Source organism: Psammomys obesus, unplaced genomic scaffold (assembly GCF_907164565.1).
Source record: "Psammomys obesus unplaced genomic scaffold, mPsaObe1.curated_primary_1811, whole genome shotgun sequence".
In the NCBI taxonomy this organism is placed as follows: domain Eukaryota; kingdom Metazoa; phylum Chordata; class Mammalia; order Rodentia; family Muridae; genus Psammomys; species Psammomys obesus.
In genome coordinates, this window is record NW_026586550.1 from 4,847,999 (window position 1) to 4,860,136 (window position 12,138).

General features: G+C 44.1%; 1 protein-coding gene across 2 annotated transcripts in view; it reads right to left on the minus strand.

The window, feature by feature from the left end:
• Window positions 1-817: 817 nt before the first annotated feature.
• The window catches only part of Chchd3 (coiled-coil-helix-coiled-coil-helix domain containing 3), a 260,092-nt gene continuing 248,771 nt past the window's right edge, over window positions 818-12,138 (minus strand). For both annotated transcript variants that reach the window (XM_055602161.1, XM_055602160.1), the window contains 2 exons: window positions 11,275-11,410; window positions 818-1,548 (listed from right to left, as the gene is read on the minus strand). In XM_055602161.1, the coding sequence (XP_055458136.1) occupies window positions 1,525-1,548; window positions 11,275-11,410 (160 nt within the window). In that variant the 3' untranslated portion in view covers window positions 818-1,524. The remainder of the gene's footprint in view (window positions 1,549-11,274; window positions 11,411-12,138) is intronic.

A 12,138-nucleotide genomic window follows, 5' to 3' on the forward strand; every position in this document is an offset into this window, starting at 1 on the left:
TGGGTCCCACTGGTCCCTTCTAACATCAGGAGTGGGAGGTGTAGGAGGGGAGGCAAGGCCCCTCTACAGCTGGCAGGCAGTGGGGCTGGAAGCCAAACACAGACGCACCTTACTACAGAGAACACGTATTTTCTTAGGGATTTATATTTTATTTCTGTATGTGTGCATCCGTGTGTATGTAGGTTTGTAGATATGTGAGTGCAACTTGGAGGCCGGATGAGGGCTTTGCCAGGAACTAGACTTACAGGCAGTTGTGAGGAGCCAGAAGTAGATGAGGAACCCAAAGCCAGGTCTTCTACAAGAGGAACAAGAGCTACTAACCTCTGAGCATCTCTCTAGAGCCCGAGTGTGAATTCTTAATTACTTTGCTAAACTCTCCACAAAATAAAAGTAAATAAAAATTTTATACAACAAAAAAATGACATCATAGAGCTCTGGCATTTCCTCCTACTTCACGAGAGGGGCCACTTAGTTCACTCAGATCCAGGGCTGAACCCCAATCCTAGAATATACAGTCATAATCAGAAAGTATCAAGGAACTGAGAAGAGGGAAGATTGTAGCAGGGTTAGAAGGCCCTTATAAAGGTTATCTACTGTCTCTGGCCCCAGCAGAAAGACTAAGTCATCCCAGAGAAAAGAAGGCTCATGCAGTTTGTACCAGCTTATTGAACCACCTGTGTGTGAAGCCAGCTGCAAAGCACCACTGGCCTCAGGTTTTTGGACGACAGCTGTGGTGCACATGCAAATAGCAATGCAAGTCAGCGTAATTCACCCACCCAACCTTCTGCTCCAGCCAAAGGAACACATGAGGCCCAGCTAAAATGCAGTCTTTGTCAGAAAATAGATTTATTATTGATAGCGAGTGAAGGTGTCAGTATTCACTACAGAGGCTGTATAAGCCAATGTTGCCTTTATATTGATAAAGATGCCTTATTTCACTTGCAATCACAAATATTATTCCAGTAAAAGAGGTACATTTTCTCTCCTTTCCGTATTTCTTGCATGATCATCACAATAAGTTACAATGAAACAGGTCCTACATAATGAGAAGAAGAGAGCACACTCTGGCCCCGCAACTCAGGCAACTACACTGTTGCCCTAGCCAGTGCTTTCTTGCTGTCCCTCCATTTGAAGTGGTTTAATGCCACCCCCACCCCCCACCCCAGCTTTCTCAGAGTGGAGGTCACTCACTAATGGTGGAGCCTGGACTGAAGAGAACATTTCATGTCAGCAGAAGTTGGAAAAAAAGTACAAAAGGGTGGGGTGGACTGCCTTTTTCTTTTATTTATTTTGTGGGTTTCATTAACACTTAACAGTGTTCTTTGATGACTGATCCCTGATCTAGACCTTGGCTTTTTAAACTGTTGATCAAAACACATTATGATTCTGTTGAGTCCATTTTCCAGTGCCTGTCTGTCTTTAGTGGTCTTTTCTTTAGTTGGGTCATTTTCTTATTAGGGAAAGAAAAATGTTCCACCTCCGGAATTCACGTTGAAGGAGCTTTGCATGTTCTCAGGGGTAACTTTATCCTCCCTTCTCCAGCATGCTCTGCAAGAGAAACAGAAAATGTAAGTTTTACCACCAGAAGGCAAGGGCAAACAAATGGCAGAGACTATTTAGGATGATTACAGTGCTTTTGAAATACCGGTTTCCAATCCGTGAGACAAAGCATATGCTTCCTCATCTCAGAACACCATTGCCTTAGCGATCAGAATGTCCACATGACCCACCCACCAGCAGTGAGAGGAACAGCTGGGGAAGAACGTGGTTTGCAGGGTGGTGGGGAGGGAGCTGTGGGCCAGCTCCACTACTAGAAGCATCTGGAAACAGGGCTACAAATGACAGGGACATTTGCTGTGTGGAGATGGTGGGGCACAGTGCAGCAAACAAACCAGGGCTCTTGAGGAAGAATCGCATCTATGAACCAAGCCCAAGCCCAGGGACACCAGCTGGCCCTGGGCAGAATGCAGACATCAAGTACACACAGCACCCTGAGGCAGCACTACGGGTGGGTCTCTTCCCAAACTGCACAAGTGCTCTCTCTACTTTCCAAATAATGGGAATGGGGATAGAAGAGAAGAACCATCAGACAGAACTACTGCCAGCCGAAACAGGAGGAGGCACATGTCCCCATTCTTATTGACCTTTAAGAATGAAAAAGCAGCTGGGAGCAGTGGTGCACAACTTGCAATCAGAGCACTCAGGAGGCAGAGGCAGGTGGATCTCTGTGAGAGCGAGGACAGCCTGGTCTACACAGGGAGTTCAGGACAGCCAAGGCTACACAGAGAAACCCTGTCTTGAAAAACCAAAAAAGAATGAAAAAGCAGTCTTCTCCCTTTTAGTTTTGAAACCACCTATGAGAAAATAGGTCAGGCCTATGGCTGCTTCTCTTATCCTCACGCTCCCTGCATCCTTGCCAGCTTAGCTGCTGAGTCGTCACTCCAGTGAGTTAAGAGCTACGGGAAAACTAACACATGTACCCTTGGGAAAGGAGAGAGTAAGAACATGGTAGTAATTTGCTACTTTTTACTTATTTACTAAATATATGCTAAGGTTTATTAAGTAACACATGATCATGATAAAACTTCCCAAAGGAACAAAGCATTCATGGGAAGAAGGTTTTTGTTCAGACCACATTCAGGGAAGGTAAGAGTTCAACAGTGAAGTCAGAACACAGACAGAAAACTGGAGCTGTGAGTAGGGCAGGTGGAGGAGCAGCAGTGGGCAGCTAAGAGTCAGGAAGAGATCATCCTGGTTTAGGGTAAGGAGGGAGGCAGGGCCAGAACAGACATGAGGTGGACGAGCTTCCTACTGAAAACACGTGGGTATCCAGCAAACGCTTTTTAAATAGAACGAAATCCCTGAAAGTGTACCTGCATGCTTGGCACAGTTAACTCAACAGACGGGAGTGTGGAGGTAGGAAGACCCAGCAGATTGGACTAAAAACCAAGCAAGGATGGGAATAGGAAAATACAGGCGCAAGAAGCTCAGAGGTAAAAAGAGGGAGGTGAGAAGAGAGGCTCAGGCCAAGTCTTAGTGACAGTGGGAGAGGACACTGTGTGAACAAAAAAAGATAAAGTGAATGTTGAGTTTGTGAGCTGATTTTGGATAAGGCATTCCTATAGTAACCATTGGAAAGAAGCTACAGGCTTGAGAAGAAAGGTCAAAGGTCAAGTGATTTAAAAACAAAGATGATGGAAAAATGGAGAGTAAAGAGTGGAAGGACAAACAAGAGGAGACTCAGGCACTAGAAACAAAGAGTGGATGGTTACCTGATTATGCTAGGGTCTGTGATTATAGGTCCCTAAGTGGTCTGGAGATGTGTGGAATTAAAGAATAAACTCAAAGGCAGGCAAGCTAGTGAGAAAAACATAGGAGTGAGAAGAAAGGATGCTGCTTTGGTCAAACAGGAAATTAGAAAAACACAGGTCCAGAGAAAATGAAGGACAAAGCTGAGGCGGCAAAGCTCCACTTGGTGGAGAGGCCAGGAGAATGCACACTGCATTCGAGGTTCCTCTCAAGTGCACTGCTACCAGCATTAGGTGTGTGGATAAAATGTAACGCCTAACCGTGCAAGTCAGATACTGCCTGCCACTGTCAGTCATAGCCTCTCTCCTAGGCTCACCTCTCTGTGACTTGATCTGTGTCTCTCTAATTACCAGGTGGGTGCTCTGTAAATGCCCCAATATACAGACAGCCTCGCTGTGCCATTCTTTACTACATGCACTATGGAGCCAATCTGAAGCAGATCTATACTGACCCATTTAGGGCTTCTGGTTACTGAGGAAGGTGACCCCTTTGGGACCCCTATAGCAGCTCTGCATTTGGGGTCATGGATCCCATGTATTTCTGAATTTGTTAATAGAAAAGAACTTTATGCATTGTGGCATATGCTTGTTGTGATCCATGGCTCTCCCTCTCACTGCATACCCAGGTAACAACAGACATCTTTTTAGTGTTGTGACACAATCTGCAGCTAGAGCAACACAATGAAAGCTGGAGCTGAAGGGTTCTCTGAGGGTTAAGGGATTCTTTTAGACATTCTTTTCTCTTCAATCCTGAGCAATTATAGATGAATAATTTTCAGCTGAATGCCAGCAATGCTAGACGTGCCCGGAGAAAGAGAAGCTGGCCATTGGCTTGAATGGGGATCAGACCATCAGAATACAGGGCAACAGATGCCTAAGCACACTGTACGCACATTCACCACGCACCTTGCTATATGTATTAAATTCCTAATCCCTCAGCCACGGTGCAATGGCTCAGAGGGTTTGTGTGTCACTCACTCTGTGGAGACGTGAGGGAACAAAGGACAGCTGTGGGGCTGGTCTAGAAAACTGCTGTCACACTGCACTTAGTCGCTACCAAACGGTGGCAGAGATGGTACAAAACTGCTTTACTCTTGTCAGAGACATTAACAAATACAACATCAAGTTGCAGTTTTTAAAAAGATGAATAAATTGATAAACATTCTGTGCTATTACTCTATTACATCTGTGCAATGAGACACACTGAGAGCTTGAGCCAGAGCCTTTGGTTGGGGGGAGCCCCAGGAATGACAGGTCTACGCCACACCTCACAGGCTGTCCCATAATCTCTGCATCTTCTGTATCTAGATGCGGTTGGGTTGAATTTCAACACCACATAAATTAACACTGCATAAATTAACATAGGAAATTCCCTAAAGAATGAAGGAGAAGCTTCGCAAGCAAGCTATATTAAAAACCCACTGCTTTCATTTAAGGAAATGCTAACACTTAATGTGGAGAAAGAAATTCCTCGCTGCTGCTCCTCATTCACATATGTGGGTCTGTAAAAACGCCTTTTGTAAACAGCTGCGTAAATTACCAAAGGAGAGAATGGTTCAGGCATCAACACTGCTCTTTTCCAAAATCTCTTTCGGTTCCAGCCACTGATGAGTTCACACTGTCAAACAGGAACAGTGCCCCAGGAGACCCACGATGCTGTGTCATTTCCACTTATTAAAATGATCTCAAGCACTTTTCTCAAATATTTTTGTTACACAGTTGTCTTGCCAGCCAGTTTCTGAACCTCAGCTTTCTTGCAGAGGCTGACTATTCAAGCCGAGAGCAGCCACTGGCTATCTCAGTAGATATTTACAAGGAATTTAAAAGCAACCTGGTATTGCTAAGCAATCATTACAGAGAGAATGGGAATTTGAGAGACCACCCAGAGTATGAGGCCCCTGGAGGGCCGCTAGCTAGCATCTCCCCAAAGCTTCAGACCCAGTAGGATTGGGTGTGGAGAGAGGACGGTTTTCAAAGGAGCAGGTGGACTAACACAGCAGCAGGTCTTGAGCCAGGCACAGTCTCAGTACTGACTTTTCACTTAAGAGAGACAGAAAATGCAGAAGTGCACAAAACAGATCTGTGATGGGACAAAGCCAGTGAAAGAGATGACTCTGGGAGAGACAGACAGGAAGAATATTCTCTACACTCAGAAGCCGGTGTTGAGTGCGTGCTGTTTTCATGGTTTGGAAGTCTGAAGAACTAACTGGCTTTTGTTTTCCTGTGCTCCCTCCCATCAGGGTTGTGCTTTGTTCCTCCTGTTTGCAGGAGACACCAGTCAACTTCGCCTGGATCTCATTCATGTCTCTGTGTGATATACAAATTAACTTACAAGCAATTAACTGTTTATGTAGCCTGCCACAAAAGTAGACAAAACATTAACAGACTGCAGCTCAAACTCTTGAAAATGAACCCTAATAATGAAGTACCTATTATGAAAAATGAAAATCCAGTACCATGGTAACATTTCTTATATTAAGTTCAACTTTCTAAAAACAGGGAAAAAATGTCATAGAGTAGAGTATTACTCTTGGAAAGCAGGTGAGAAATAGATTCCTAGCGTGGACAGGGCTTGGAGGACACCAATAGTTTGGAGCTCAGCTTGCTTAAACAGCTTTAAACTTGGTGAGCCGCCACCCCACCGAGGAAAAGAGATCATCCCGTGCGCAGCAGCCTAGCTGAAAGATTAACAAATGCCACTAGGCGATGATAAAGAATGCATGAAACACAATAAACACACATCACCACAGGCCTTCCCGTAGGCTGACCTTGATTTATCTTTATGTTTTCTGTTATAGTAGATGGGCTCCTCAATCTATGGGAAGCTAGGCTCTGAGAACTGTCAGTGTGGAGAGTGTTAGCCAAGAGACAGACTCAGTGCTGCAGTGACTCTCACCGGCTGCTTCTGAGGACACAAGAGAGGGCGGAGCACTTCCCCTGGGGTGACTTCTGGCAGCTTCCCATCTGCTTCAGAGACTAAGCTTAGATACCTTCCTAGGGACAGTGAGTATAGAGTTCTGCTAGGTAGTCTGCACAGGTAGTCAGTCAGTCTGCACAGTACCTTCTCATGAATAAAAACAGAACCTGCAGGGTTTGGTCCAAGTTTGGGGTACTTGAGCAACCCCTTATTCTTTTCAAGACAGGGTTTCTCTGTGTAGCCTTGGGTGTCCCAGACTTGCTTTGTAGACCAGGCTGGCACTGAACTCAGAGTGCTGGGATTACTGGCATGCACCACCATGCTTGGCTCTGAGCCCCACTTCTAATCTTCCAATTCAAAACCTTCAAGAGAGAGGTTGGGCATGCACATTTTTAACACTTTTCAGAGACTGGGAGGTTCATAATTCTGTGGCTTCCTGGGTTTGAAATGGGGAGCAAGCAGTGGGCTCTGCCAGGCTATGGCACAGTTCTAGTCTGCTGTGCAAACAAAAAGATGAAGTTGGAGTCCTTGATCTCCCAAGTCCTCTAGCTCCAAGATCCTGGTTGACATGTCACAGAGAACTCACTTCGCACAGTCATGAAACAGCCTGCTTTGGTGTTAAGTTTTTTTTTTTTCTTCCCCTCAAGAGCCCAGATTTCCAAGTAATAAATAGCCTTATGTTTCTAGGACCCCTTCAGGCTCAAAATAACAGGGGAACATTTTAAAGCCCAGTTGAAATATAGTGTCCTTAAGAGGGCTAACAGAAATTTTTCCTAACAAATTCCTTCATACATGATGATACTGTAGTCTTCTATTTTGGAATTAACCAATACTGAAAATTTCATTTATACCTTATACATGAGAGGACTAGGGAAATGTAATATTGAGATCTAGCTTCACTGGTCAAGGTCTTGACTTCACATTCTCTCTGTAGCCAGGGCACTCTCTGATCTCAGAAGTTCAAGTGGGAGAACAAGTCTCAAGGGAAAAGGTGCTTGGCTACTAGCCTATGGCCTACACAATGATTTAATTCTCTGCATAGTTTATGTAGCCCTCTGACTGCCCCATCATCTAACTTCAAGCCCTATGCTGACCTAAGGCCTTGGGCAATTCCTGGTCCTCCTCCTTCTCATACTGTACTCGTACTGCATCTTCAAAGACCCTCACCTCCATGAACTATACCTCACTGAGTATGAGGCATCATAGCACAACAGGAGCCCAGAACGGGATAAGGTGGCTGCATTTTGTAACGGAGTTTATTAGCTGGCAGCCAGCTTGGGGATAGCTGTTTTCCACCTTACTGACTCTGGAGAAACTGTGAACTGTATCCAGTCCCCTTGGGTCATTAGATTGCCTTGAATATCAGGAACGTGAACTTGAGGGCAGAGTATGCAGTTGAAGTCACACAGGAGACTAGTCAGCCATAAAGGTAGCTGAAGGCAAACTCCAGGGGCAAAGATACTAAAACCTAGAAATCTCAGAAAGAGAGGTGCTATTTCTAAATAGACCACGCCTGTTGAGCCTATACCTACTTTCTGCTCTCCACAACAAAGGCAGAATCAGTTCTTGCTGGTAGAGCTTCAAACCCTCAGCTCACCACGATAAAAACTAAAGTTGTGGTCACCATGAATGGTGTGAGACAGTGGCAAAGCACTATCCAATAGCCCTCAGGTGAACACACAATGTCCCACGAAAATCCCACTAGCTTCTTTGCTTTTCTGTGAATAGCAACAGGCTGGGAAAATGATAAAACATGCACACATGCACACGACTCTGCCCCAAAAAGCAAAAATATGGGGACATTTGGTATTATTCACTCCTGGATTCTTACTCTCTTCCCTTACAAATTCCCACAAAAGTCTAGTGCAGCAAGAATGAATGGGAACCATGCTTTAAAGGCAAGAAGAGGTAATTTAACATTGAGAAGCTTAGAAAGCTAGCAGGTTGAGCAAATATGGGAGCGACACAAATGTATGTCAACTGATGCTCCATTTTTGAATGCTATACTTATTGCTAGCCAATAGCTTTTACAACTTTGAAATAATATTTGAGCAATTTAGTGTCTTTTTACCCTCATGAAGAATACATAATTTAATACACTGACAATAAGTCTAAATGTCTCATGTCAAGCTACAAGGAACTATTTAAGAACACCTGAAGATTAATGTCAGCAAATGGATGAATAAGGAAAACAAAAAACAAACAAACAAACAAACAAACCCAAAAAACAAAAAACCAACGCTAAGGAACATCCAGAAATTTTCCTACCAATAAAATCTATTAGTCCTCCAAACAGCGCCCCAGGGACCTGTGAAAGCCCAACCTTATGAGTCATGTAAAACTGGAGTGGACTACTGCGATTATTCCACAGGGGAAACTCTGGCAGTGTCAGAAATGGAATGAGAGCTAAAGAGCTGCTGTCATGTCACATGTCCAGTGTGTTCTCTGGACCTAACTGGAGGCTAAGAGAGGGAGCCGGCTCCCCTGGAACTGCTACACTAGGCAGTACTTCTGCATACTAAAAAACTTTCTTCTAACAAGTGGGCAGAACTGAGATGGTGAGGTTCCACTATCTTCACAAGGACTGAAAGGACAGCCTGTATCAGAGAATGATAGCTGCTAGTGATGCAGAGATACCAGGTCCCTGCAGCCAAAGCGGTGTGGCCATTCAGGGCACAGGACAAGGGTCCCTTTTGATCATGAGCACTGTAATCTCTTGTGTTACGCGTGACCTATAGTCTCTGTTACCATTTCAGTAGCCTCAATGTTCCTTCCTCTCACCCTGCCACTACTGTTCTCATTTCCCCTTACTGCCTTACTCTGTATTTGTGGACGATGAATGTCTGTTCTCACACACATGTTCAAAAAAACAAATGTCACTTACTTTATCTTAAATTTTGTTGTTTTACTTTCATGGCATGGTACTTCTTGAACTAGTTGTTAAATTTACCATCATGGCTAATGATGAAAGAAACCATTTCTATTTACACCTCAGGTTGTCATAAAAACAAGTAAAGAGTGGATGTGACCTTGAAATTCTAAGGCTTAAAGAGATGAAAAGGTCCATGCTTCTGGGTTATCAGCTATTTCAGTGCTATCCAACCTACGGCAAAACTTTCATCTTTTTGCTCTTATTTGGTTATCATGCACTTCCAAATAACTGGAGACAGAGCTCTGAAATGTTAGACACTTTATAAACAGACTAGTTGCACGTAATAAACCACATGGCAGGCTGGGAAGTAGGTGGGCAAGAAGGTGGGTCTCTTTCTGTATCATTAGTATAATTTTATAATTTTCCTAAATGATGATCCTGAATTTGGGAAAACAAAGATGTACTAAATACTCTGCATAAATGAAACATCACAAAAACACCCAATTCACTGGTGAGAGAAATCAAGGCTCAAGGTCAGAGAAGTACTAAGAGACAGGACTTGTTACAAGCCTGCCAAATTTCTCTGCTGTACTTCACTGTGTGGCATATGTGATTTTGTTATGTTGGCTTCTTTTATTCCTTAAATAGGAACCAATGACACCATGAGACTAAATGTGATTCAATACAACCTCACCAGGCAGGTGGAGCCAATGCTCCAACGTTCAATGCTGCTACTGCAGTAATGTCAGAAATCACATTGGAAATAGACACATGTGTCACATACTAGTCTTCAACTCGGTCCCACCTCCACAGGCTTTATTATGTTAGAAAAATCCGCGAGTCAACCTAGGAGCCCCAAGTGTTGAGGTGGTACTGCTACTCAAGGTTGCGGCTTGTTAAAGCTCATCAGAGGCTACCTGTGACACATAACGTGCACTAACTACACCAGCAGCGGTACCTCCAGAAAGACCTTACAGAAAGAGTCCTGGCATATATTCAGTCATGCAGGTGCTGCTACAAGCAAGTAACAGACAAAAGCAAGCCATGAGCCTTTTCAAGAAAACACAGGCTTTTAATCCTGGTTACAGTTTCCTTACTTAATGTTACTGTTACTTCCCAGCTACCCATACAATGGTGACCCTCCCTTCAGATATTTATGAAGTGTTAGACATTTACACTAAGTGGCATCATTATAACTGAAGCAAACCTGGCTGTAGAAAGGCATGCTGTGCAACTCAAACACTAGATTTAGGTGGGTGAAAAGGTCAACTCAAGGGAGTTGATCGGCTGAAAGAACCAAGGCTTCCATCAATTTGTGTCTCTCCAAACCACGTGTACCTAACTGTAAAGCAATTATGTCATTTGCTGAGATTGTTAATTGGCTGTAGGGATATCAATAGCTTTCTAAAGCACATACATCACAGAATATATGCATCCTATGAGTGTCATATTATGCAGTTTTGAAAGGTTAAAAGAAGAACTATATAAAAGGAGGGAAATTCTCTCCTAAGTATGACTCAGTCTTCTTTTCCTGTTCAACTAATGGGCTCTACCAACTGGTGGAGGAATGATTAGTGACAGAAAGGCTGAATTTTTAAAATTTCAGCAAGACCTCCTACTACTGAGGGACTTCAAGTCTGCTGGCTCTCTAATTTACAGCCTTCTTCCACGCTGGCTTTGAACAGTGGCTTAGGGATGTGAGGCAATGACCATGAGGCTATAATTACTGGGATCCTCAGAAGATGAAAGGTTCAGAGTAAGTAAGTACATTTTAAATATATTTTCCCTCTCGTGCATAAATAAATACAAGGAGAGTTCAGGAGAGCTTGCACTCCCGTTTCTTCTTGTACAGGGACTTGAACCCACAGCCTTGAGGACGTTAGGCAAGCACTCTACCACTGAGTTACACCTCTATTCTTCCTGAACGTGACATTGCCCTGTCCCAGCCTCTCCAGTAGTTGGGATCACAAGCCTAAACCACTAGGCCTAGAGAGAATCTGGACTCTTTTTGTCAGTGAACTGGATCGAGCTATGGCCTGACCAGCTGATTTCAGAGACTCTCGATGAGGAGAACTAGCTGAGTTTAGAAAGACTTCCCACATGTTAGGTCCTTACCACTGCCCAGGGATAACTGGGCATTCTACTCTTCTAGTGCCCCAGGGAGCTAGCACACTCACCTGTTTAGCATGGTTGACACAATTCAGGTACTGAGTGGCCAGAGCAGAGCAGCTGAGCGTCTGCTGGGTGTTCTGGCGGTAACACTGGAGGATTTTGGTCTGCAGATCTGCACAGACTGGATGGTATTCATATCGCCTGAAAACAACAAGAAGGACAACTGAGACAAGGCACCATTCATTATAAGGGTCAAGGTTAACACACAAGCCCAAGTTCTACAGATGACACCAGTGCTTTACTCTACAACCTGCAATCTGCCAGTCCCAACTTCTCTCTGGCATACCCACAGCCAGCAGGTTATGAAGATCGGGTCCCTGCAGTCTAATCTTTCATGCTCACCATTATTATAGAAATTCAAAGTCCTTCCTAGATCCAGGCAATGATCTCTGGTCTCTGTGTCCAGAGCCCCAGCTCTTTCCCTGCCTCCACAGGACATCAAGAAGGTTCTTTGTAATCCATCAATTCAAGTCAGTCTGTATTGCTTCTTAAATGAAGTGCAAGGCCAGCAGAGACACTGATCAAGCTTCTGTCTGCCTTTAGCCCTTGCTGGACCGTGTACACTGCTGCAGCCTGGGTAAATCACGCTTAGCGACCAGTTACAGATCTCATGTTTGTGGTCACAAGCTGGGAAATACTTGACACTCAAATTCCACCCTTGCCTATGTAACTGAAAACTAACTGCTCATCTTTCAACTCATGCAACCTTCTTTGAACAACTCAATAGTTGTCTCCTCCCTCTAGGGTGACCCATCTACCAGTGTCATCCTGCACATGTCATGGACTATACAATAATCCTCTGCAATCCACCCCATTACATTTATCAGAATGTAAATTCCTTGGATTTTACATTCTTGGATTTACTTTGT